This window comes from Canis lupus, chromosome 29 (genome assembly GCF_011100685.1).
Source record: "Canis lupus familiaris isolate Mischka breed German Shepherd chromosome 29, alternate assembly UU_Cfam_GSD_1.0, whole genome shotgun sequence".
Lineage (NCBI taxonomy): Eukaryota > Metazoa > Chordata > Mammalia > Carnivora > Canidae > Canis > Canis lupus.
The window spans coordinates 22,371,337-22,399,161 of NC_049250.1; the positions used below are offsets into that span (position 1 = coordinate 22,371,337).

At 40.9% G+C, this 27,825-nt stretch overlaps 1 protein-coding gene across 1 annotated transcript; it reads left to right on the forward strand.

Annotated features, from left to right (window-relative positions):
- The first annotated feature begins 237 nt into the window (after nt 1-237).
- RDH10 (retinol dehydrogenase 10) lies at nt 238-26,699 on the forward strand. Its single transcript, XM_038579530.1, has 6 exons — nt 238-569; nt 2,230-2,465; nt 22,072-22,170; nt 23,335-23,480; nt 25,070-25,201; nt 25,293-26,699. Exons 1-6 carry the CDS (start codon nt 281-283, stop codon nt 25,522-25,524), a joined length of 1,134 nt encoding a protein of 377 aa, XP_038435458.1. The 5' UTR covers nt 238-280; the 3' UTR covers nt 25,525-26,699.
- Nucleotides 26,700-27,825: the final 1,126 nt, after the last annotated feature.

Here is a 27,825-nt window from a genome sequence, read left to right on the forward strand (position 1 = left end):
CCGCAGCGGGACCGGCCGGCCGGGCGCTGCGGGACAGACGGGCGGGCGGCTGCCGCGGCGGGCGCAGCCCGGGGCCACCGCGCCGAGCCCGGGCGGGAGCGGCCCCGCGCACTGCAGCCCGGAGGGCGCCCGGAGGCGGGGCGCGGGGCGCAGCCTCCGGGGTCCCGCGGCGCCGGCAGACGCGGCCGGGGGGCCGGGGGGCCGGGCTGCCCTGCGCGCGGCGGGCGCGGGCGCGGACGCGGACGCCGGACTCGGGGCGTGCGGGGTTCCGGGCGTCGCGATGAACATCGTGGTCGAGTTCTTCGTGGTGACTTTCAAAGTGCTCTGGGCGTTCGTGCTGGCGGCGGCGCGCTGGCTGGTGCGGCCCAAGGAGAAGAGCGTGGCGGGCCAGGTGTGCCTCATCACGGGCGCCGGCAGCGGCCTGGGCCGCCTCTTCGCGCTCGAGTTCGCGCGGCGCCGGGCGCTGCTGGTGCTCTGGGACATCAACACCCAGAGCAACGAGGAGACGGCGGGCATGGTGCGCCACATCTACCGCGACCTGGAGGCGGCCGACGCCGCGGCGCTGCAAGGTAACTCGGCGGTGCGCGCAGCCGTCCCCGGGAGGCCCCGACCCCCGCCGCCCCGCAGCCCCGCAGCCCCGCGCAGCCCCGCGCAGCCCCGCTCCCGAGGACGACAACCAGCCCCTCGTCTTCCGCGAGTGGAATCTGCACCCCCTCCCCCTCCCCCTCCCCCGGGAAAGGAACACGGTCACCTCCGCGTTAGAAGCGGGAAGGTGTGCCGACCCCGGGTCTTTACGGAGGTCCCGGCTCCTTGGGGACGGACGTCGGGTTTCCTCGCCCCTCCGAGGACCCAGGGAGGGCGGAGAGGGCTCTGGTGAGCACGGGCCGGGGGCCCTAACGCAGTGCCCCCCGCGCCTTGGCGACGGGGGACGCAAGTGTCTGGGAAGTTGTCCTCAGACGCGGCGGGGCCACGTCTCCGTGCCCCTGTGCTCCGGGCCGCCGAGCTCGGCCGCGCCGCTGACTCCAGCCGCGAGGAAATGGTTACATTGTTTCACCAGAGACAGGTTAAGTGCTTTAGTTACATCCCTCCGCTTGATTGAATGATATCCTACGTCTTTCAAAGCGCTTGGAAGATTTGAGCCTCATTGGAGATTTATTTCATGTTTTTCGTAACCTCAGCTGCCTCACTGTATATTTATTAACTAACCTGATTGCTGAGGGTTTTTTTTTTTTTTTTTTTTTTTAAGTCAGAGCGGAGACCATAACCAACCGTAAATACTGGTCTAGGAAATTGGATTATGGCTCTTACTCTTGGATAAAAATGTTCATTTCTGGAGAAAACATTGAACTGTACCGGCAAGGTTGACTTGGACACCACCACCCCGACCCCATATCGATCTTTTTTTTTTTTTTTTCCTTCCCCACCAAAATTAATGGCACCTGCTTTTTAGGTCAGAAAATGTTTCATCTTCAATAGTGGTATGGAGGGGTAGCAAATACACATTTTTGTGCCTCCTGCCACAACCTAAAAGAGAAAGGTAAATTCAAAAACCAGGAAGTTTTGGGTTTTAAATTGAGATCTAATGTGGTAAAATTGCATGTTTACCTGGAAGTTTGATTTATCTGAGGTGCTTCTCAGGAGAGCTCAGATATTCGAGGTAGAACAAACCAGTGATCTCCATTCTTTCATGAGAAACTTAAGCTTCATTCCATGGCTTTGGATGACTTCAGATTAACTATGGTTTTGATTTGTGAGCCTTGAGGAGAGTTTCCATTTTGAGGGTGCAGTTACTAAAAGAGTAAAAGCCGGTTCTGGCCACTGTTCCTCCTAAAAGAGGAGTGTGTAGTGTTTGTGCTTGGGAAGAGGGGGTGTACTCTCTGCACTGAGATCAGTTCTTTCCAGGTGTCTTTAGCTCCAGGAAGCTGATCCCATGAGGTCTGACTTGTATTGGGCTTGTCACAATTACATGATTTTCCCCTAAGCAAAGTTATCCAGTAAATTGCTGTAATTCCCAAAGACTTTTGGGGGAGGAAGGCAGCTGTAAGTTCAGTCATTGGCAAGCCTCATGGTGTTAGAAATTTGAAGCTCACTGTAGTATTTTTGTTTTGTGTGATCTTTGTCCTACTGATTGCCATGTGACTCACGTTTTGCACCCCCACCCCCTTCTCTGTTCCATTTTTTTTTTTTTCTCTCTCTCTCTCTCTCTTTCTCCTGGACTTCTGAGGACAGCTGGGAATGGTGAGGAAGAAATTCTGCCCCACTGTAACTTGCAGGTTTTTACCTACACCTGTGATGTGGGAAAGAGGGAGAATGTCTACCTGACAGCAGAAAGGGTCCGCAAGGAGGTTGGCGAGGTCTCAGTCCTGGTCAATAATGCCGGCGTGGTCTCTGGGCATCATCTTCTGGAATGTCCTGATGAGCTCATTGAGAGAACCATGATGGTCAATTGCCACGCACACTTCTGGGTAAATATAAACATCCTTGTTTTTATTACTAGGCCCTCCTCAATGAGAAGGCTGGGAAGGAGCCAGACTTCAGTACCAGCCTGAAAGACACCTGTACTGTTTTACCACAAAGCTTCTTTCTAATTTGTTATTTCCCCATGGTGAATTACACTGTACGCCAGTTACTATCAAACAATTATCTTCTTTCCCCCCGCCCCCTATGTAGTCTTTCTGGAGAGGGTAAAGGACTGAACATTTTGAACTAGTTTGAAAGATTGCCATAAAAATAACAAGAGGGAGCATAAAACCCTGGATTTGTTTATTTTACTTTCTGTTGAGTTTGTAAAACATTGGTTGTTCTTATGAATTCCTGAAGTCAGAGTTTAGGCTTCCAAATTACTGCTCAGCCACATTTTAGAAAGTGCCAAAGATTCTGAGATCAGCATTTGTGGTCCACTGGGAGTGGTCGGGCCACCCTAGCAGTCACTTAACATCCGCTGACCATCCACGGCGTCTGTGGCATTATCCTGATAGAGTACATCTCAGAACTGTCTCCGCTTACAAGATGCCTCTCTCGGGAGAACAGAAGTCACCCTGATAATACCATAGAGTCACTCACTATACAAGGGGCAGAAAGATTGTGAAACTTGAGGAACTAGGGACTTAAAACCACGTCAGCTTCTAACCAGCAGAGCTACACAGCATCTAAGGATGAGTGAGAAGGAGGGCCTTCTTGCTCTGGACACCAAACTAATCCCAATTTTTCAGCTAAACTTCAATAATGGTAGGTGTGAAGCTCTCCCCCATAACTGTACACTGCTGACCTTTATTCTCTTCTTCTTCCACAGTAATTCCCCTTTACTTTTGTAGACAGGTAAAAGCCAATAAAGAAAGGGCAAGGAGATAGGATTTTTGTTTTTCTATATTTTCCATAGGCGGATTAGCCTTCTGATGGAACACAACAAAGAACTGTTTCTTCTAAATAGGTCACATTAAACCTCATTAATTTTTTTAGCAACTGCTTAAAAACTTAATCTGGCTTTAGAAGTACTTATTCAAATATTGTTCCTAGAACATCAAACCATTTCTCTGATCCTGAAAGAAGCTTACCTAAATGTTTTATTTTAAAACACGAGCTTTACTTAAGTCATTTCCAGAGCTCTAGAAATGAACACAAGTGGTGTGAGCCAACTCCTATGGATGTTTTAAATGAGTAAGGAGATTACCAAATACAGTTTGGGGGGATTTAAGTGTGCTTTTGCACGTGGGCGTGTGCATAGGTGTTTGTGTGAGACAGAAAAGGTGTGTGTGTGTGTGTGTGTGTGAATTATATGCAGTAGGGATGGGGAACTGAGTAAAAGTCCATAGGAACAAGTAGCAAGTGACAAGGGGATGCATCAGGTGAGTAAAGGTATAACGAATAAACGAATACACTTGGCAATATAGTTTATCAAGAGTCGTACATATTTATGATTCTGAGTAAAACAACCACTATTTGAAATAAAAGATGTATGTGAATTGCAGGTGGACTTGTAGTTTTCATAGTGGAATGAGAAGGATGAAGCTGCTTAGAAACTCCAGGTGACTTCAGTTGACTCATCATCTTTAAACAGATATACAGTCATTGGTAGGCTACTTGTGAACCACCAACACCAGGACTATTTTTTGTCCAATAACCTTTGATTGAGATGGTCTTCCGTTTCTGAACTGTAAACCTTTACCTACATGCTATTCTAAAGTTTAGCCATCTTGCCTACTTTTTCTGCGTGATTATTTTGCTGAATTATAAAATTTCAAATGTAACCACACTTTTAAAGAAACCCATACAATGTGCAGTTAAATACTTTTAAGATGAAAGCAGCCTCCTTTTGCTAGACATTCTATAAAATGAGAAGTAATTGAGAGTGTATTAAGCCCAGAAAATCCATAGCTTTGGCTTTGAAGATGCACACGAATTGATATACTGTACCTTAACATTAGACTCCTCTCTAACCTGAGGAGAAAATTGAATCAAATCTCCGATAGAAAAATTATTGAGGAATTGAACCTACATACTAAGGAGGAACATACCACCTTCCCAGAGTCCTTACTTTCCTTCGAGATGTTGCTTAACTACACAATTTAGGGAGTTCTTGGAAGCCTTGGCAGTAATGACGTCACTTCATATTAAAATATGGGAGGCTCCTGAATTCTCCAGCTGTTTTTCCCCTAAGCATCTAAACTGAAGAATTTATTTTCAATATTGAGTCAGAAAATTCATTTTAGAGTTGGAATTTCTGACTTCCTGCCGAGACTTACAAACCTTTTAAGAAGTTGAGATCTGGCAACTAAAATTTAGAAGACTTATAATTTTTACAGTGATTTGGGGTGTTAAATGATATAAGAGCTACCTGAATTCAGCTTCCCTTCCCGTAGTCCTAGTAGGCGAAAATGTTTGTGACAACAGTCTAAAGAAATATTGGCATGTGCAGTTTTCCTTCCAAAGAAAATAACCAGTGTGTCTTTTTACTGTGTCTGGGTGGAGAGAAAAAGTTGCCCCATACATTTTTAAAAGATCAGCTGAGCAAAGAGTCACTTAGTCATTTGAACAGATAGTCTTGCGCCAGACTTGTAAGTAGCAGTTGCTGTCTGTTTTCATAAAATACTAAATGGTATGTTGATCCCGACCCAGCTTAAAGTCCTATCCAGTGAAACAGAAAACCCTGTGGACTTCCACTGAAAAGCTGTGAGTGCTCCTACTTCAAAACCTTTATACAACTGCCTCTGCCTTCAAGACCCTCTTCTACCACTCCTGTACCTTTTAAGGCTTAACACAAGTTCCTAATACAGTCTTCCCTCCCCACTCCAGCCCTTTTCTGGCAGTTTTGCATATTAGAGCTGCACTTATCCTTAGAGATCCTCTTGCCCCATCTCTTGTTTTCTGATGAAGCTGCAGTTAAATGGCTTGTCTAAAGCTTGCTTCTTGCCATTAATCTCTTGCAGCATCTGTTCATTCTCACCCTTTGTGGCGTAGCATGTGTTCTCCGGTATAGTTTTTTTTTTTTCTTTTTTTTAAATGTACTGTGCCCTGAAATTCCAAAATAGATGGCAAGCTGTCTGAAGGCAGTTTGTTCTAGCCTTCCTATTTGTTTTTCCCTGCCTGGAAGAGAACTCCACTCTTAAGATTCAGTGAACACTCAATAAATGTTTGATAATATAGACTAGACTTCTGCTTAAAGATTCAGAACATAGCCCACTCAGAGGATGCTCACAGGAGCCTGTCTTCTGAAATTTCAAAAGGTAAGCCTTATGGTGGACTAACGTAGGCTGTGCAAGATTGAGGAGATCACAACATGGGGGCTGGTTCACATTCATAATGGTTTGTATCTCCTTTTGTTTTACTACACAACTTTTCCATGCCTCCCGCCCCACCTCCGTGCTCACATTTACTGTGGTGTATTAAACTCTGCTCATTGGTGCAAGGCTAGTGACATTGAGAAGGCCAGTGTTTATAAACCAGTTTGAATCAAGCTCAAATTGAATGTATGGTGACCATTCATACCTCCCAATGGCTGGGCCTCAAGGAGAGGATTCCCACTGCAGTTCCTTCCTTGATTCTTAATCTCATATTAGTCATTTCCATGCACATTGAAAGTTTTTATCATGCTTGGCATTGTTCTACATAGCCCTCCAGTTTGCTATGATACTTCCGTCTTCTAATATTCTATCACCAGCAGCTCTCCTAGGAGCTTCCTCTTGGTCACCAGTCAAGAAGTGATAGACTTGGGATAGGTTCTAGTCAGTATAATCTCTTGTGCAACATTCAGGGTTAACACAAGACCAAGGAGAATGTATGCAATGCAATGCACTTTAATGTTGGCATAATCCTAGAAACCATTCACCTAGGTGTTCTCTCTGTAGCTCTGTGCAATACAAAAACTTGAAAATACCTCGCTAGTTTCTTTTGAAACATGGCAAGTTGGCCTCCACACAGAAATTGCAAGCCCGTGTTTTCCCCAAAACATTAATATTGCTTCACTTGTTTTGTTTTGTTTTGTTTTTAAGAGGAGAATTTTAGCTTGTCATTTTTACAAGACAGAGTTTATCTGTAGATCCTTTTTGACCAAAGAGCTGCATTTGGCCTTTATACGTGAGCAGCAAATTGATCCCTGATTAGCCAAAAGGGGGAAGCAAAAGCATTTAACTCCAGGCCTTTTATGTTCTGAAGAAATTTTGCATGGTAAAGGGCTAAATCTGTCAAATAGCTAGTCGGTAATTTACTTCTATTGATATGGTAGTCAGACAAGATAATTGGTAGTTAATTAATAGACCACTTAACTTAAAAGGTTTCACAGTTTTAAAATACTAATTACTGAATTAGGCATTTATCTATATCCAAATGTCTAAAGTCTATTTAGTTAAAATCCATCCAGGAAAAGTAAAAGCCCACCAGCTAGATCTGAGTAATGTAGCACTTAAAGACATTAGTGCTGTGTAGTACCTAATATCTCATGAATGGTCCCTAATCATTAATGTTTAAGTTCCTATGTGATTTACTGGTTTTTAATCTCAAATGCTGTATTGTTCTCTGGTTAGAGAAACCTAGTTTTGTTCGAGGCCTCTTAGATTTAGAATTTTTAAAAAACCATTTCTAAAGTATTCATAAAAAACTACTTGGCCAGTACTTCCTCCTTCAAACCATAATATTAAGAATTGTTATACCATATATTTTTCCTATGTTGGGATAGCTACTGAAAAGTTGGAGTACGTGGCCAGTTTTTAAGTCTGTACTAGAACTAGCTTCTGTTGTTAAATAAATATCATATACCTAAAAATCAAATGTTTGAGCTTTAGAAAGACTTTTTAAGTCTTGAGCTGAACTGTAAATTGACATAGGTAAGCATACTTTATCTTACTAATTCTTGAGGTCCCATTTAAAAACATCTCTTAGGTAGCAACTACTCAGATACTTGGGACCGTACCCCTAGTAGGTCATTTCATAGCCTTGTTCCCTAACATGAAATGAGATCACACGCCCCTTGAACATTAAGTTTCCGCCTTTGGTATGTTACATGGTAGGCCCAAATTGCTTCTATTGCTACTAAAAATCAACTACGGTATGATAAAATGTTACTTTACGTAAGTGGTATGAGCAGGGAACCATCCTAAAGAAACCCTTGCAACATCTTTGATGTGTGTTCGAATCTGTGTCTAGTTACCTCAGCTGTTTAGAAAATATTGCTGGGAATCCCTGGGTGGCGCAGCGGTTTAGCGCCTGCCTTTGGCCCAGGGCGCGATCCTGGAGACCCGGGATCGAATCCCACGTCGGGCTCCCAGTGCATGGAGCCTGCTTCTCCCTCTGCCTATGTCTCTGCCTCTCTCTCTCTCTCTCTCTCTCTCTCTGTGACTATCATAAATAAATAAATAAATAAAAAGAAAATATTGCTAAGTAACCAGTATCATATGAAGAAAGAGCAGTGCTCCCCTAATTGCCAAATCCAGTGTGCAGCTTGCTCTTTCTACAGAATGTGATTCTGTTAACCATTCCTGAAGCTCCAGTTTTCAGTTTCCATGATAAGCCCACCTTCTACTTCTCTTCTGTCTTCCCAATTCTCTTGGCCTCCCTGCATCAGGGATGTAATGACTAGTGCTATATCCTCACACCTCTTCTCACTGTGTACCTCTAGCTGGGTATAATCTGTTTATTTCAGTGGCTTCGTCTGATTTCTGCGACCGTTCTCAAGTTCACACAACTGTCTTGACTGTTCACTTATTCCCTAAAATCAGCAAGTCTCAAAACTGAACTAACTCCTTTTTGCCCCTTCTTGAATTCCCTGGTATGGCCAATACCAGGCTTGGGAACATCCGCAGTTATCTTTAATTCTCCATCCTGCCCACATCCGTGCCTCCTCTCCTGACTGTTCTGTTGCTACCACGTAACTGGATCCCCTCCTTCCCAGTGCTGCGCCCTCTCCTGTGCTTCCATCACCTCTTGCCCATACTTTGGAAAGAGTCTCTGAACTTCTTTCCCTCTTCCTAGCCTTTGCTCTTCAACCTAGGGTGACTTAAACAGACTCGAATTTGTTATGTGTCTGCTTATGGATTATTCTGACAAGAATCTACCCCCAAACCCCCAAACCTTTAGGTGACCATATTGTTCACAGCATGAAATCCAGGCTCATTAGCATGGCAGCTTAGATCATCTAAAGCTGATTTCCAACTGCCTTCCAAACTCATCACCTATTATATCTGCTGGTCAACCTTAAATTCCCGCTGGGCTAGACACCTCACTGTGCCCTGATGGAGCCCTGTGCACCCAGCTGTTCTGCCGTTTGAGACCCGTCTTCCTGGGAGACAAAAGAAGTGGAATAGTTTAGACAAAATGTATCACTACTTCTGGGAGAGAAAAAATAGGATATTTTCATGTTGACTTAATAGTATCTTTATAGATTAAGTGGGCAGTCCTTGTAGAATAGTTTAAAATTCCCAGTTCAGGGAATGGCCTACTCTTATCTGATTATGTGCTATTTATCTCGATTCCTGGAAGCAAAGTTGGTGTTTGTTCTTTTCTCCCTTGTTATTTCTACATGTAGGGCTTCATCCATTATCTGCCCAAGTAGAAATTAATCTATAGGACATGTCAAAGCGAAAGCATTCTTTAACCTGTGCTAATGCTAACACTGATTGAATAGCTTTTTCAAAAGGGCTGAATGGAGCGTGCCCGGGTGGGGTCCTCAGCCATTCATTGCAGGATTGGGTCACTGGGCCTTAAGGAAGAGCTACAAGCCCTATGGCCAAATATTTAACTGCTCACATTCTCCCAGTTTATTCTCTGCCTTTATATTTGTTTTTACCTTAATCATTTTTCAGATTTTTAAGATCCTTGGCAAATTTAGTTAGTTTGAATAAAATTCAGGAAGTTTAATCTCATTTGGGACTTGGAATAATTTTTTGAAGTAGGAAACTCAGATGTTCCCTACCTAAACTTTAAATTAAAAAAATAAAAATAGGGACTCCTGGGTGGCTCAGCAGTTGAGCACCTGCCTTCGGCCCAGGCCATGATCCTGGAGTCCTGGGATCGAGTCCCCCTGCATGGAGCCTGCTTCTCCCTCTGCCTGTGTCTCTGCCTCTCTCTCTCTGTGTGTCTCTCATGAATAAATAAATAAAATCTTTTAAAAATAAATAAATAAAAATAGGAACACCCCTTCTCCCCTTTTTAAGTTCCTTCAGTTAAGGAATATTAATAGTGGACTCCTCTAAACTTTCTATTTCTTCCAGAAACTAAAATTAAGCTTCATTCAATTGTGATAAGTAGCTAATTTGTCTCCGTTTAATCCACATACCTGCCTGTATGGATAGATGTGTAGATGGCATGTTTGTTTGCTTGTTTTGGAATGCTCCATGAATAATGAGACTCGTGACTGTGGTGCAGTTACAGCCAACAGACTGAAAAGAAAGCCCGTTTGAGCCTCTGTGTAAGTCCTAAATACCCAGGATATTCTTGGAACCCCAAACTGTACTATGCTGAATTTCCACTAGGGGGTGTCCTGGCAGGGTGGATTTGTATCTTATTTCCTTCTGCACACACACGCAGTAATTTTCCCAAGATAAAGGGCCTTTTGTAGCTAACCTTTGAAGTATGACAAACTCTGGTAGTCCTTAAGAAATAGGGAGCTATTCCTTGTATCAACTGAATGAGTTAAATCCAATGTTTTGAGCCTGTAACTCTAGGGATCTGATTTAAATGTATTCATCAGTCTTGGTTTAATTAGTGAATTTTTTTTTTTTAAACCTCACAAGTTACTATAGGAGTTAGCTCTTCACAGAACTAAACCTTTCTTACAGTTTCTATTAAATGACCTAAAAAAAAACTGCATGTAGGCTGCGACCTCTTGAAAGCATAATGGGAAAATAACTTAGAGGATAGAATCTTGTAATTCTTTCTTTGAAAATAGATAGTGGACAAGTAGAGCCCACAGCCAGTCCTTGTATTATTAGGTAGGGCAGCCTTAGAGAACCTGCCCATATTGTGACCTAACACTGTTAAGATACCGTTGTGCAGGGTAAAAGTTGTCAGAGCATGGCCTTAGGATTTAATCACGATTACCCTGACACATTTGGCCGGCCAGCCAGTCCCCATCCGCCAGGGTATGCAGGCCTATGCCATCCTAGCACTGGAGGGTATGCCTTTCAACACAAGGAATGCTAACATCTTTTACTTGATCTTACCCAGCATGGCCCATTCTTGAATTCCTTTTTCTTTTTACTTTATTTGTCAATTCTCTTAAAACTCAAGTTCACACCTGTCAGGGACCATTTTCCTAAATGCTCTGAAACTAAAATTAAGTGAACCACGGGGAAAAAAATTGAATATCCTCTCATAATGATCATAAAACTTTCAACACTGCAGCAAATGCTGCTAGAATATTTAACAAGTGAGGGCAATTACTGCTGCAACCTTGAGTGCTGTCAAATTAGCCCAACTGACAAGCCACTTACAATGAATTCACATTTGGAAACAAAACATTGCTTGGTCTGTGAAACTTTGAAAGATCACACAAAGTTATGTGTGAAAGATGGCAGCCGTGTTAACATTGTGAAGGTTGTTTTTTGTGTTGTCATTGTGTGGGGTTTTATTTTTGTTGATTCTTTGGTTTTGTGTTGTTTTTGGTTTGGGGAAACCATGGTGTTTCTCATTTGCTGCTTGCATAAAATGTGAATTTCTTGCCTTTCTTTCAAATAGCTTAGTACTGAAATTTTTAAATATTAACAAGGTTCGGCTTCTTAGTGTTATTCTAAACAATGGGTCTCAAAATAACACTTCCCAAATCAGTGTAACTGGGAAAATATTTGTGGTGCAACTTATGTAAGCACATGGGTATTTTGAGGACAAGAGAAACTTAAAATTCAGAGCCTGAATTTTCCCACCTGCAAATTGCACTTAACATACTGCCCCCTACTGATTTCTCAAGGATTTGAGAAGTGGGATAGTTCTACAGTCTCTTCGAAAAAAGAAACATGGAGTATAATTACCTTAAAGTAGTTCTGTACTACCTTTTAGTTTTTATGTCTGCTGGGGTCTTCTCTGTTGAGCATTATAATTTATATTTTAAAACTGTTGTTTTTCTGCTCCTAGTAAAAGAGGAGTAAAGGAAAGATTAGAGAAGTGTTACTGGAAAGCATTGTTTCCCAGCATCTTCAGGGATTCTGGATGAAAGGGGTAGGGCAGTCAAAGCAGCTGCTCAGCAGTATGGTTTTGAGGCTTCTTCTGGTGGTCAGGAACTGGGTTTCTGCCGGAAGCGTGGTCTGGAGATGCCTGGAGGGCAGGGAGGCCTGGGAGCCATACAAAGGAAGAACCAGGAATTGCAGGAACTTGAAGAAACAACATAACCAAAAATAGATAGCACTTATAACCAAAAGAGCCTATAAATACATGCTTAATGAGCCTGGAGTGCATTTACCGTACTTTTATATAGCACTTAAATTTTACAGACCCTTTCATAAACACTCTTCTCTCATTTGAGCCTCAAAGCAACTCTGAATTAAGTAGAGCCATTATCCCCATTTTTATGGATGAGGAAACAAACCAGAGAGGTTATAGGAATTGCCTAAGGTCACCCCTGGGGAAAGAAGAAGCTAGGACCCAGACCCTCATCCTAGGACTTTACTTTAGAACCTTCACAAATACTCACCTGGGCTACATGTTCAAAGCTCCTACTAGATTTTCCTATGAGTCACTTATGCTTTTGCCTTTTGGTATAATGAAAGAATCCACCATCAAATGTTGATTTTTTTTTTTTTTACTAGCATAGATCATTTAGCAATGACTAACCAACCCTAGCCTAATATCCCCAGAAAGTTTGCACCATAAGCTAGACAAGAATGTAAAATTCTAAAGACCCAATACCACATTAAAATTTTATTACTAACGGCCAATTCTTGTGCTTTTCCATGGTTTTTTTGTAACTTTCCATGGTTCACATCTGAGATGGTTACTTCATGGACAAGACTGTACAATATCCTTGGTCACATAGCCTCCTTGTTTTCCTTGTTCATATGTCAACGTTGACAAGCTGGACACAAAAAAGGTAGCGAATAACCTGGGCACTTCAGCAAGCCTTGGCTGCACAGAGTTCTAGAAATACTTGGTACCAAAATGGTACCAAAACAGGGTGGTTTTAGTTTTTTATTTTTCTGTTGTTGTTTTGAAAGCTTATCTCCTGGAAACTGTAAAACCTTTATTCTGTTACATAATGATCTTATGGGATTAGAATTCCAGATAAATCCATAAGCTTTGCCTTTGGAAATGCTAATCATGGATTTTTCAAAATAATGGAGTTTTGCCCCATCGATAGTGTCCAAACTTATGGCCCAAGCATCTGATTTGTAAAGGGCTAATTTTTTCCTGGGTATGGTTTTCTCACGGGCTTACCAAAACATGAAAGCTTCAAAACGGTGAAAAACGGAGCAGGTAAAGACTGAGGCTGAAAGGGCCTAAAGTCCTTGTCCTGAAAGCTGAGCCTTCGAAGCCTCTGTGGATGTGGGGAGAGGACTTTGAAGCCTCTTAACACTATCACAGGGAGCGTTAGATTTCATCGTGAATTTGGGGGACACAAACATTCAAACCACAGCATATAGGGGCTTGCTAGTGCTAAAAATGAATCCAAGGCAAATATACAGAGAATCAGTAAACTCTCGTAGTTGTCGATAGAAGACTCCAGGAGAGCTGGAACATTGGCTCAAACCAGCCCTTATAAACGTTGTTGGAGGAAGGGTGTGGAGAGTGGGGCTTCCCAACCCCTAACATCCTGGTTCGGAGAACACGGGTAGGACAGAAGGTAATGAAATTAATCTTCCAGTTTTGCTGAGTTTCTAGGAGAAATGAATCTGAAGCCACTTGAGGCTCACCCCAGAACCTTGTGCTCAGCCTGTGGTCCAGGGCCAAGGCAGCAACAGCATCACCTTGGCAAGCTACACGTTAGAAAAAGCAGACTCTTAGACCCTCTCCCAGACCCACTAGATCACGATCTGTATTTGATTCAGATCCCAGGTGATTCTTTGGCACATCAAAGTTTGAAGAGGAATTGGTCTTGAATATGCATTTTCCTTTCCACTCTCTCAATATTCTCCTCTGCTGCCTTTCTGTTTTTCTTTCCTGAGCTAATCAGCCCTTTTGGAATCTCATAGACAAGAAAAATGCCAGACCACACACTCTGTTCCAATCCTAGTCTAGGTTTATTATTATAATTTTTTTTAATTTGGATTCCGGTCCGGTATCTAAAAGGAAGAGTGCAGGTGCTATCTTGCTCACTATTCCCCTTTGGTCTCTGTGCCCAGGGTGGAGTTTCCAAGGCCATAAGCATCATGAAACAAAGTGAGGACCCTACCATGAAGAACTACATTCTTCCTGTTACAAACTTGTCTGTTGTGTGTACCCCACTTCCTCCAAGTTGGCTTCCAGTATTGGATAAGGGAGGGCATTAGATGATGGAGGGCATGGTGTCTCATACACTTGTGATACCTAAGGGGAAGTCTTCCCTTTTAGTTTTCATAACTTAGTAATGTTTTAGGTGGTTTAGTCAGAATTGTGATTAAGATTAGGGCTGTCTTCTATTCTACTTCAGTACTGTTCTTCCATGAGGAAGCTAGAATATACCAAACTAGTTGCTGGATCAGCAATTATTATCCTTGAAGATATTTCTCAATTTAATAGTGGAGTGGTAGTTCAAAGTTATTGACATATAAACTAAAACAAATGGACTATTGAACCTAAATTTAAGTTGTGATTTTTTTTTTTTTAAAGCCCAGGATTGCCTTCTGAACCTAGAAAAATGTCTTACACTACAAGAACTAAAGCTTAGAAAAAAATTCATCACTGGACTGTATGGAACTTTATTTGCTACTGTGCATGTTCTTTCAGAGGTTTGCAAAGTTTTCTCTTTAACACTGCCTGACACAGTATAGGTACCTCATGGACTCTTCTATATAATGAGTAAATTCTGTGGTGTTACAGTGCAAATTTAAGAATAAAATAAGATTTCAGGAGTAACTGTGATTATATTTATCTTTCATTTAGGTAAAGATAATAATTGTTTTTAAAGATTCCACAGTAAGCAAACTAGGAAGTAAGAATTTCAACTATTTACACATACAAAATAACAAGGATGGTGGCAGGTGATCTTGAGGAGATTCTTGGGCCATGTCATTGGAATGGGGGCAGAGGGACAAAGGAATCCTGTCCCTTCAGGATGACCTGAGCGGTGCCTGAGCTTGTGGGCAGTGTCCATGCCTCATGGAAGTGGTCACCAGTCACTAGAATAGAGCTGCAGCCTCTGCCCTTTGGAAGATGTGTCTTTATTACAATTTCTGAGATGTGATTTGAGTTTGGGGCAAAGCAAAGGATTAATGACAAGGTGTTGTTTAGCAGACTATTTGGCTGCAATTTTGTGGGTTATTTTCATTATTTTATAAGGCGTTATTAAATGGGGAAAGGGGCACTCCTTTGATCATCTAGGACTCAGCCAGCAGGGAGGGTCCAGGAGAACAGCACTTCAGAAACTGTTCAGCATTTAGTTTCCTTTAACATCCTGAACCTCCATGAACTCAACAAAAACACAGAAAAATGATATTTTGCAGATAATGTGTAATTTCATTAATATGTAAGAGGCAGGAATTCAAGTTACATTATTTTAAAAGGCACAGTCATGACATCATATAAATGTTTAATGAACAGATCTTTACTGCTCACCAGATGCTGGTCTCTGCACTAATGGAGCTGATACCTTGCTGAGTCATTTATGAGAGTCTTACGCAAGGTACACCTCAGTGTTACAACTTGTATTTCCAATGCGTAGTAGGAATCGAAGAAATAATTATTGGACACAAGTTGTCACAACATTTTTAAACAAAGAAACTTTGGAGAAACTCCTCTTCTTGTCTCACAGATGAGTTAAGATCAAGATTCAATGAGGTCAGAAGTAACTAGCATGGTTAGTCAGTAGGCGCCTGGGACCATGGGGTTTTTGGACTCCAAAGACGAGTGTATTTGCCTGACAGATTGAGTTTTAAGTTACCTCCTTTCCAGTATTTCTGCATAGCAAACCCCAAAATTCAAGAGAATGTCGATTGTCTGAGTTGCTGTGTTGGGCTAGATTCATCCCATGCTTTAGCAGTGGGAAGGCAAGTTAATGAAGCATTTATTTTTGCTGAATAACTAATGGTGTCATCATCTAGGTGTTCATTTGCAAAGCCTGGTTCTTTTATTAGCTTCTTGGTTGCAGGGCAACTGTAGGAGTGTACTAGTGCATGTGTGTTAAGCATTAACTGCTGATGTCTTCAAATGTTAAACTAATCCCTGTAGCCTCAAAATAATAAAAGGATAGTAGATGGAACGTTGATACGAATTCAATAGTTATGACATACTCTAGTCTCTCCTCTGTGGCTAAAGACAGAACATTTTGTGTCAATCTGATAAGAGATTTTATTAAGTCTGAGAGAATAGTTGCAAGCTTCACTATCTTGGAGTTCTGTTGCACAATTTGTCAGGAGACTTTTCTGTCTCTACAAACATCAACTAGGAAAGAAAGAAAAAATGCCTTCATTCAGTTACATGAATTTCAGAATTTGTGCTGTCAAATGCGACTAAAATATTTAAAGTCAACGTATTACTAGCAAGTATAAATTTAGTTTTTACTTCCCAATTAAAGTTAATTTTGTAATGAAAATTTTCAACTATCTTGTTCTATGGTCAAAGTGAAATTCCTTAGTTTGGTGGTCAGTATATTTACTAAGCAGATAAGCTTTAAATCTACAGATTTAAGAGTATTTATTCAGCCATATGTGCCTTTCCGAGATTAGCCTAGGGGTATGTCACCATTTTTCCATCTTAGACATGCTAATGATTTATGCTATTCACCTTTTTAACACCGTTCACTCTATATTCACAGCGCCTCCAATAGTTTGTATTACTGAATCACAGTTTTCCAGGAGCAGTGACAGTATTCAGAGGAGAGTGCCACCAGATGTCATTTTAGCCTTGTAAATAAGCAGTATGTTCCTTTGTGATTCTGATAAAGATAAGTTACTCCAGTAGCAACAGAGCCAGAAGCAGCAAAACACCAAGCAGAATTGTTGAACCACTTTGGAAGGGTACAATAAGGGTGTCTTTGTTTAGTGGAGTCTTGATTGTCTTTCTTTTTTTTTTTTCTTTTTTTTTCCAAATTGTTTATATACTGTTGTTTGGAGATTTTGAAAATCCTTACATATACATCAGAAAACTATTATATACATGTGCTGATAGTGTTAATCCTTTTCCCATCATAATGTGACTTATGCTCCTCTAGAAACAAAAGTCTCCTGTTTCTTGGGTGTTCAAGAGATAAACACCTTAAAATGATTCTTTTTAAAAGGTGCCTTTTCTGGGATTGACGATAATAGATAGTTAAGGCAGACACACAAAAATACAGTATGAGGCCTTTTCCTACTATGAGAAGTTAATTTTGCTTTTTCCATGGTGTTCATTAACCTGGAATCGTTTATAAATACAGAGAACACATTCTGGGTGTTTTACCTCCACCTTTAAAATGTCATCAGTCTCAAAAATTCCAAAAGCCAGACTTTGCCAGATACCACATTTCTTCACATTCTCTTTTGTTTAACTTTAGGCTAATTTGTCGTGACAGTGCAGCTGCAGGCCGTGCGTCGCAGTGTGTCATTAAGAGCACAGGGAATGATCTGGAGGGTTAGAACTGTTGGAAGTTAATTTGGCGTAAACCTAACTTCCAAAGATTTCTCGAGATAGAACATGTCATGTCTATGTCCAGTCACCCTTCTGTTCAAGAAATTCTTGTTTATATTATAAATATGACCTTTACAGTTATCTTTCAAAGTGCCCAGTGCTTTGAAGAGGAACCCTGAGGAGCTATAGCGACATTAGACTTAAGTATGTTTCATAAGAATGTCAGGGTCCATTTCACTGTCCTTCCCCTCCCCTCCTTCCTTTTTTCTTTCTTTCTTTCTTTCTTTCTTTCTTTCTTTCTTTCTTTCTTTCTTTCTTTTCTTTCTTTTCTTTCTTTTCTTTCTTTCTTTCTTTTTTTGGTCACATGACAGCCCTGTCAGCTGGGGGCAGATGATCATATCCGAGCCTCGTGATAAAATTACTCATGGGTATACAAAAGTCTATCTCCACGCTTTTTAGCCAGAGTTCATTTTTAAGAGTTCTCTCTCTTTTTGCAGATAAAGTTTCCTAGGTCCGTTCCTAGTTATAAATTCTCCCACTGACCATACCAGTGAGTGCATATTGGTTGCTGACTGTGAGACCCCCTAGATCAAGAGCCCACCATTTTTCCTGATGAAGGACTACAAGGCCTCCTCTGTTCATAGACATTTGAACAAAAGAACATAGCGATGGAGTGCAGTTCTCTGGCTCAGGTTAAGCATCTCGCTAACCTTGGCCAGCCACCACTGGCACCACTACCTCTGTGTGTTCGAGATCCTTGTACGAGGCCGTAACTCGTGATCCGAGTAATCCATCCCGAGAGTGGAGACAGCGCAGCAGTCCAGGTGTTCAGTGCGTTATCTGAGTTACCCCTCTCAGATTCACCGATGGCAGCACACGCGTGAATTTATACTTAAGCCGTTTGGGTGTGCTCTTAGATTTGCCCTTGATGTTCTTTTAATGACTCTTTGAGACAAAGTTAAAGATCACAAACCTCAGCTTGAACTGACTGGTGTCATGGCAACTGGCACTTCACCTTTTGCTGGTCCCCATCTCATACATGCTACAATATTTGTGCACATTAATAATTCATTGCAAAGTGCCAGATTTCTTTGTGCTGTCAAACTGTGTCAAGGACGGAATATGCTGTACTATCTCAGATGTCATCTACCAGACTGTTGAGGGCAAGAGTAATTAGAAAAGAAAACTAGTCAGGTTACTTGGGAAATTTTCTGAAAATGTGATGCTTTCTAGCTGCCCATTTATAGCATTTTTCTTGTAAAGTAAGGGATAGAATTAGTGTTGATCAAAGTTTATTTGGTAATGTGCCCCAGACATAAAGCAGGACTCAGGCTGTGGAAATAAGGCACGAGCAGTAATTGGTCGCCTCCATTCAGGCAGCAAAGGAAATGATTAACAGCCTTCGTGCTCAGTCACGTGGATCAGGCTCCAGTGTGAACCCTGAAAACCCAAGTTTACAAAGAAACCTGAATGGTCTTGATGGGAATGCTCCTCTCCCAGGCTCGCCTTTGCCCGGCACACAGTAGGAGCTGAGTGTTTGACCCCCGCTTTGGAAGACAGCGAATCTGGGTTCCCAGGATGACCCTGGCTGTGGATAGTTTCTTTTCACCTCCCAGTTTCCTGAACATTTTTTGTTGTGCTCAACATAGATAGTAGCCGTCATAATTATAGTATTAGACCTATGATCGGTGCGCTTCCTAAATAACGAATAGAGAGGCCTTTGTATCAGGATGTTGAAAATGCAGTGATGCATTGAATCTTGTTTATCCAGAAAGCCAGTGTATGTTCAGTGTATGTCCCTGATTGGGCAAAGAAATCACGTATTTTAAACTGGACATTGACCTGCCACTACCTTTTTTTTTTTTTTTAACTCTCCCTCTAAAGAAAATTTATATTAAAACAGATCCGTGTCACCCTTTACTAGTCACTCAAAATGAAGCATATTTCTCTGAAAAATGTTTACAACCCACAATTGGAAAAGATTTTAGTCACTTAGCCATATTTGGGTTCTTTTGTTTCTCTATCTCTTTTTTCTTTTTTCCTTTAAATACAAAACCAATAGCTTAAATGTCCCTTCATACTCCTTGGCGGGAGGGCAGGGGGTGAGGAAAGCAGGTCCCAGTCACATTTTTTTAGAATACACAGCCATGAGTACCCTGTGGATAAACTAGAACTGTTATACTTGATATACTGAGTTAGCACAATTAAGTGCAGGTAAGTATAAATTCTGCTCAGAGACAGGCACAGAACCAGCTCCCATTTTAGCCATCATTGCTTGGCCAGATCATAAAACAGTACCTGCATATGATAGATGTTCAAGAAATAATCACTGAAAGAATAATACCACCAGACTAATTTCAGGAAGAGGGGAGGGGCCCTTAATCAGTTTCAGAACCATGCAACAGATTAAACTTAAAAAACAGTTAGGAACTTGTTAATCTTCTATCGCCTACCTTTATGTGCTGCTGGGGATCTGGATTAGTCATTTAACACCTGCAGGCAACAACATCACACACAAGTCCGGGGAAGTCATTAGAGCTAACCTGCTTGGTGTCCGCGCTTCTAGCTAGTCAGGGCCAGCCGCCAGCTAGAGTGAGTGGTCACTGGCAGTGTGAACAGTGTCAGGGATTCAGATTCGCCAGGTAATTAAGCTGCAAATTCTTAATGGTTTTCTATACTGTGTGTAATTTCTTGGAGTTTAATATGGAGACTCCCTACTTAAGAACTTAACAGTAGGATCCTTTGTACTAAATCTATCCGTGTCTTCTAGGACGAGGCAAACTTTCAATACTTAAAAATGATCTCTGAATAGCATCAAGAATACATTTTATACTTTTTCAGCTAATCTGGGAACAATTAATCATAAGCAGTTACTTTAAAAATCTTATTTAGATTGGAATATATATGCCTCTTTATGATGTTACTTTATTGCAATTCTGATAAAATAGCCATATATAAGCTGTTTTTGCCTAACATTCAATGTATAATGACCTGACGTACCAGGTCTTGCCTTTTTTGGCTATCAAGTACACCAAAATAATGATTACAATCCAACGACCCTAACCATTCTGACCTACTACTGCAAAGAAGTGCAGTTTAGCTGAAGCATGTGTCTCTCTTCCATCCAGCAGTAAGCCAGGTCTCTGAAGTTCACAAGGAACGTTGTTCATATTCTCTCCTCCACAGTTCCTATGACAGGGTAGTAGTTCTCCCAGAATCTTTGAAAGGATAATCAGTATTTCCCAGCTTAGTGTAAGGCAGCCAGACAAATAAATATAAAACAGTCAAAGCCAAAATATCACAAAACCTGTAATTCTATGTGACAGTGAATGGGACTGACCATCTACATGTCTTAAAGAAATATGAACAAAGTCAAAGTGGTGTAGAATTATATATAAATGCTCAAGACCTTCAGCAGAGAATTTGGAAGCTCCTGTGACATAAGCATGTTGAAAAGCATGAGAAGCTTTGTAAACATGTGATTATTTTACTTTGAATTATGTAGGAGGGCATGGGGAATAGATTGTCAGAGAAGAGAAAAGTTCACGGGTGAAAATAAGTGTGCCCCGGGTAACAATAATGAGGGGGCCAGACAAATGGGGAATGAGTCGGGGGGGGTGGTTAGGGTTGCAAGATGATCAGGAACCAGACTGGGGAAGACTTTGGGACACTTCACAGGCACTCATCTGGCAACTGTGTGTATCAGAGATTGGAACATATGGAGAAACATCAAAATAAATGGGATGACTGGTTTTGATCTTGTACATGCAAAAGTTATTGTAACACATTAGATACTTATGCAGAAATTCAGTGATCCCTTAGCCAGGAAATCCTCAGAGAAGGGCATGCACCTCTTCTTTGAGTCCACTGTGTACTGTTTGGTTTTTTTTTTTTTTTTTTTTAACTTCATAAATCATGGGGAAGTTGTGTTGGCAATGGGATATAACTCAACAGTAGACAGATTGCTCTTTGCTGCTTTCTTTTAAGAAGCAGGTTATAAAACTGTTGGGAGCCTGGTAGAGTAGTTAATAGATCATCTTAAGCAATTTGAAGTAATTTTTTTTTTTTTTTTTTTAATACAGCCTTGTGTCTTGAAGGCAAAAGAGCCAGAGGAGGGAAAAAAAGAGTTTAGTGAATAAGAAATCAGTGCCTGGGTCTATTGCCCAGGAACTTATGCTGCATGCCCAGCTACAGTGAGTGGCCAGTCACCTGCCTCTCTGGGAAAGTCAGTGCCCTGTGAGCCCCACAGGGGAGTTTGGTCATTCCAAATGCTGTGAGCTATTGTCGTTTAGCATATGACACATTTCTCATTAAAATGATCCTGTACTTTCATCCTGCATTTTTACATCCTGAAATAGTTTACTTCCTATTAATACACTTTGGTAAAGCTTTGGATGCTAGAAGACGATTCTCGAATATCTCCTTATTCATTCATAGGCCTATTACAGCTTAGACATAGCCATAAGGTAAACATTAATCCAGGGCACTTATTCATGGGTAAACTGGAGGGTCCCTCACAGACCGTGAGATAGCTGTGTTAAAGTGTCATGAACATAAAAAGATCTCTGACCTGGGAGTAGTTTAGATTAGCAGATAACTACCACTTGAAAGGTGATAGAGAGCCTTCGACTAATGGCTTTCTTTTCATCTCTGGAGATTGTCCCCAAAAGCTCTTGTGTTACAGTCTCGTTGGTCACGGCTTCTAATAGGCCTGCCATACCAATGATACGGTGTTATGTTAACCAGACACTTAAAGGATCTTCTCTTTTAGTAAACGTATAAGATCTTTAGACAAATTGGAAAATATAACGTTATATGGGTAAAACTCATTGGGTGGGTAAAACATTACGTAGGATTGCTTTTAAATGAAACTCACAATGTCAGTTCTAAAGCTTGACTCTTTTCTTTCAGACCACTAAGGCTTTCCTTCCCACCATGCTGGAGATTAATCATGGTCATATTGTGACAGTTGCAAGTTCCTTGGGATTGTTCAGTACTGCTGGAGTTGAGGTTTGTCAGATATAAAGCATTTCCTTCATTCAGTCGGTTTATCTCGTGACGAGTATACCAAAAATCCTACAAAGAATACCTGCTGTCCATACATTCATGAAAGCACTCTACTCTGCCTGTGTACTGTTTGTGGAATTTCCTACAGTAACCCAGGGCCAGATGTTGAATTGCAACTCTAATATCTGCTGTCATAAAATCACTTACACTAGTTTGACAAAGCCACAGCAGCAGGAAAAGTAGGTGGGCACAGGGTCAAGAATGAAACTGTGGAGGGCAGTGGCATTACCACAGGAAACAGATACAGGAGGCCAAAGGTTGCCGTTCTGTTTTGGTCAACTTGCCAAAAGTGACCTATCTTCTATCAGCTCATCAGAGGAGATGGTTACGGCGAATGTGAGGTGTTTTGCGTAGTTAAGGTTGTAGAACTGGGCTTAATCAATTCTTCACCATATTCAGATAATAAAGCGTGTGTATGCATATTATTCTGTGCTGTTTGTCCCATGGGTACGTATAGCATAAAACTGGAAACCTCACCCCATGCAAATATGTAAAGGGACACAGAATAGATGGCTTCCACGTTCTACATTTCCATGCCTACATTTAAAGTGAGGTAAAGGATAAGAACTTTCTGTACCATGTGTTCTTCAGTTAAGGTCTGGCTTAAGTTAACAAGGTATACTTATTTCCATTTTCACTTTACCCTAAAGAGAAAATCAGATCATAACAATTTATAACCTAAGCTAGATTTGCCTTTGCTCTCCTAGTGTTAATTAAACAACCTGGATTTTCATTCTCCTTTTACTGAACAAGAGACTGTTTGTGAATTTTCCAGACACTTCAAAGTGAACCTCTCTCCATTTTTAGCTCCAGCTTGTTAGCTAGCTTTTATAGAATCCTTTGTGGTAACTTCCCCAAAGTAATACGATACTTGGTCAATGTGGCAAAAAGTGTTCGTCTGTTTCTGGTGTTGCTTTGAAAATATTATTTCTGCACTGAACCACATCAGATACCTGTCTTTGAAAATGCTTGCCTTTTCCTTGCTTAGTCACCTGTAACCCCCTATATCAAACATGTAACCAAAGTAATAGGATCAGGGAAGCCTGGGTTTGGTGAGGGAACCTGTGCACATACTTAGTGTTTCTGTTCTCTCTCCCTCTAATTCAGGATTATTGTGCCAGTAAGTTTGGAGTGGTGGGTTTTCATGAATCCCTGAGCCATGAGCTAAAGGCTGCTGAAAAGGATGGAATTAAAACAACATTGGTTTGCCCTTACCTTGTAGACACGGGCATGTTCCGAGGCTGCCGAATCAGGTCAGTAAGAACCTGTCTTGTTACTGATAAAAAGCTGTTTTAGAAATCATCTTTCTGCATTGGGAGAATGTGTAGAATTGAGTCTTGCATTTTATCATTTGACACTTAAGCCTGTCCTCTCACTGGTCAAGGTTTGTAGAATTCAAGTGAGTAAAGATTAATGACGAAGGGTCAGCTACCACACTGATACTAATGTGAGGAAGTCAGTCTGGAAGCATCAGATAGGAATTGGCCTCTCTGCACCTTCAAGGGGGAAACATAAATATCCAGGATTTTCCTGAGAAGCAACTTCCTTAGGAATTATTTTGTTTCTTTAGTATTAGTGCTGGTAAATGAATGCGACTTTGATTTGTAATAAGAAACAATGTCACTGTCACAAAAGAGTAAGCCTTTCTTCAAAAAGACCTTAGAAATTTACCCTCCAGATTTGGGAGCTTTCTTTTCGCAGAGAGTATATGTAGGTAGATTCACTGTGACAGAATGAGAAGAACTATTTAGATTTGCTAAAAATGAAATAAAACACTCCCATACCTTGAAAGGAGGCATATGGGAATATAAATGTCAGGTCACGTCTGACTTGAACTAAGCAGAGTAAACAAAACCATGAATCATTAAAAGGAAACTTGTGAAGACATGCTTATTTTGAGATCTTTGCTTGGATGAATTTGAAAGGCAAAGGAAGATAACCGAACCAGTTCCCCGTTGGTCAGGCTGTTCTTAACACATCCTGAACCTGGCCAAGCTGTGAAGTAGGTGGAGCTCCATTGGACTCCTTTGCATCTCCGGCTGACTTCAAGTCTGGACTGGGAACAGACTGGAGTTCTCCCTTTTTCCCAGCATCCCGGTGCGCTGTGTGTGTGTCTGTGTGCCTGTGTGTGTTGGTTTGTTTCTTCATCTCATATACTTAGGAACCAATTGCCTAGGGTCTAAGCAGCCCTGTTTCCTATTTAGCTGTTTCCTATTTAGCATCATGGCAAATGTCCAAAGCTGTGGTGGGACAATGAAAAGTGAAAGGAATAAATTATACTATTAGATTATTTCAACGTGTCATGTAATGAATTCAGCTGAAGGTTGAATGTCTGTATGCACTTCATTTCAGAGACCCTCGAGAGAAAATACCTTGGTTTTCCCTCTTTGGGCATTCAGGAAAGCATATAGCTCACTTATTTCACTCAGAAAAGTTATGCCAGTGTTACACACCATCATTTTAACAACACTTAGCACTCAAAGTTTGGCACCGTGTTTGGGCATAATGTTTGTTATGCCAAATACCCTCTTCTTGTTCTATTGAAAAAAACTAGAAAAAAATATGAAATACATTTTAGAGCATTTTTAAAAACATTGTCTCACTTTACAGAAAAGTGGACCGATTTTGCCTTTTTTTTTTAACACATTTTCTACACTATGCATATAAAATGTATTCATGGTAGGAAAATTTGGAAAATACAAAAAAACACAGTGCAGAAAACAAAGTAGACCTAAGGTCCTGTCACTTAGATAACCTCCCTGTTCATGTTTGGATGTATATTTCTAATCTTCCCTACTTTGTGCTAATTCTTAATTTCATTTTTTGAATATATAACCTTCAGGAAAGAAATTGAGCCTTTTCTGCCTCCTCTGAAGCCTGATTACTGTGTGAAGCAGGCCATGAAGGCCATCCTCACCGATCAGCCCATGATCTGCACCCCCCGCCTCATGTACATCGTGACTTTCATGAAGAGGTAACTCTGCAGGTTCCCTCCTGGGTTGGGTCTCCCCGTGGCTGCCCCGTAACCTAGCACACCTGCTCACAGCCACCTTTCTTTTTTCCAGCATCCTCCCTTTTGAAGCAGTTGTGTGCATGTATCGGTTCCTAGGAGCAGACAAGTGTATGTACCCGTTTATTGCTCAAAGAAAACAAGCCACAAACAATAATGAAGCGAAAAAATGGCATCTAAAAATCTTCTTTATATGGAATATCATTTCTACCAGAAGACGATCAAGGCATTATAGTCCAATCCACATCAGCATTACTGACATTCTCTGGATTCTGAACCCTTGTTGACTTTTTTTTTTAAATCAACTTTTTAAAAAATAATAATAATAATAAAGTGCAAATTAACCGATTAGAATACTTGGAAAATGTGATCAGCAAATGTGAGTCATGTTGTTGCCAACAGGGTCCTTTTAGGCAGAACCCCAAAACCAGTCAAATCTGTTAGACAAGCACTGTGTGACATCTCCAGGCTACCATTATTTTTCTTAATGAGCAGAAAGTCTAGAGATGATAACGACAGTGTGTTTCACCTGTGTGGTTTTGTTTTGCTTTTTTTTTTAAATCTCCATAGAGTTTATGAATTCTTGTAATTAAACTCTAGCCAACTGACACCCTTGCAACTTCAAGGACTGATAGTGCTATATTTTCTCATGTTTTCTAAGTTTCAGTTTTGCAAAGCCTGTGTGGCTTTTCGTGGTGTTTGTGTACAGCTCTTTTAAAAAGGAATTTTGAAATCTCCCATCAGTTTGAAGTAAATGATGTTTGATTGTTATAGTAAAGGTGATCAGGTCTCTTTCTTAAAGTCCTAATGACTAAAATGTTAGGCAAATTTTTATCTCTGAAATCTTTCCTTAAGGATCTATTCCTCTAGAGACCTAGTTATCCACAAAGGTCACACATTTTCTACCTGTGAATTTTGCTGCATACAGAAAGTGCCCTTTCCTCAGGAAGTTGCTGTGTTTCATTTCTTTGAATGGACTTTTACCTAGAATACATAGCAGCTCTGCGAAGAAACAGTTTCTAAAAATGGGAACTTCTGCATTAAAAAAAAAAGTCCCCGTTTTTGTGCCAACTATGATTAGTGAGGGGGAAAAATCATATTCTGTGGAGTACGTATGGAAGGGTGTAAAGATTCTTTTGAAAGTTTTATTCACATTGTAGAACAGCAATTGACATTTTTACAGTATTTTTTTGTAAAGCAAACTATTTTGTGCCTTGAATTTGGTAAATGTGTATTAGTGAAATGTTGTTAAAGTGGACTTCTACCTCTGTATCTAAATGTATACCATCCACTTGTAAATTACTATAAACTATTATGTGATTGCTTTTTTGTTTTTTTTTTTTTTTTAGAATGTCTTGTTTAAATAGCGACCAATGTTTAAGGCTATTCAAATAAGCCATCTTTTACTAATTAATTGGGAAGTTTTATAAAGGACTGATTAAATTTAAAGAATTAACTTACATGCAACTGTGTGATTATTAGTTATTAGTAGTACTATAAAGAGAAAAATCATTGTGTTCCCCTTTTTTCATGCCATATCCTGCCTTAAAAAAATGTTTGAATGGGATAATGTTCAGGAACAGCCATTAACAAGTTAGGGTCCATACACTCAGATTTCCACTGTTACCATCTACTTCGATAAGACACTTTATCAGGAGCTCGTTTATCCTGAAAGTGAGAAAATAGCATTCCCTCACCTCTGTTTGTACCACAGATGGAATAGGCACCATAACCACATACGGAAAAGTCCTCACTGTGAGGGTCCCCAACGCTGGTCCTAAGGAATTGCTTTGTTTATGTTTGAATTTCTCTAAAAGGAGAAATGAAAACCAAGTCTGAGCCCATTATAACAATGGAGGCGCTGGCTGCCTCTTAGTTTTCAATTTCAGACTGAAAGAAGTACTTTGAAGTAGTGCTTCATCACACTGGAGGGGAGACAGGTGCCATTTGCGAGTTTATCCAGGTCTGTCTCCCAAGTGGTCCAGAGCACACTCAGACTGTCCTAGAGAAATCTGTGCTACTTTCACGACTCATTTATTGATCTTAAGACCAAAGAAGGTCTTCTTTACCTTTAATTTTATTCTCACATATTATAATTTAAACCTATTTTTATTTTCATTTGGTACTAAAACCTGATTTCTTTGAACTTCTTTGTAGAAATCTTCCATTCCCTAGGCCAGGCCTGGTTTAGTTAGCTCTTTCCCATCTTTTTTTTTTTTTTAAAGATTTATTTATTTATTTATTTTTGATAGAGAGAGAGAGAGAGAGAGGCAGAGACACAGGAGGAGGGAGAAGCAGGCTCCATGCCGGGAGCCCGATGCGGGACTCGATCCCGGGACTGCAGGATTGCGCCCTGGGCCAAAGGCAGGCGCTAAACCGCTGAGCCACCCAGGGATCCCTCTTTCCCATCTTTAGCTGTGGAGTTTGGAAGAGGATAGAGTTAATGCAAGTCTAAGACTGCAAAATTCCTACATGTTGTATTTCTTCATCCTGGTATCACAATCTTAATATAAGGCTGCTTTCACGATGATTGCTATCTTCTCTCAACATGAACTCCTAGTCAAACCTACATATGAGTGTTGATCACA

Coding starts and splice junctions, on each gene's coding strand:
- RDH10 (XM_038579530.1), top strand. CDS start 281: ATGAACATCGTGGTCGAGTTCTTCGTGGTGACTTTCAAAGTGCTCTGG. Junction 2,466..22,071: donor ATTGCCACGCACACTTCTGG/GTAAATATAAAC, acceptor CTTTTCTTTCAG/ACCACTAAGGCTTTCCTTCC. Junction 23,481..25,069: donor TTCCGAGGCTGCCGAATCAG/GTCAGTAAGAAC, acceptor TATAACCTTCAG/GAAAGAAATTGAGCCTTTTC.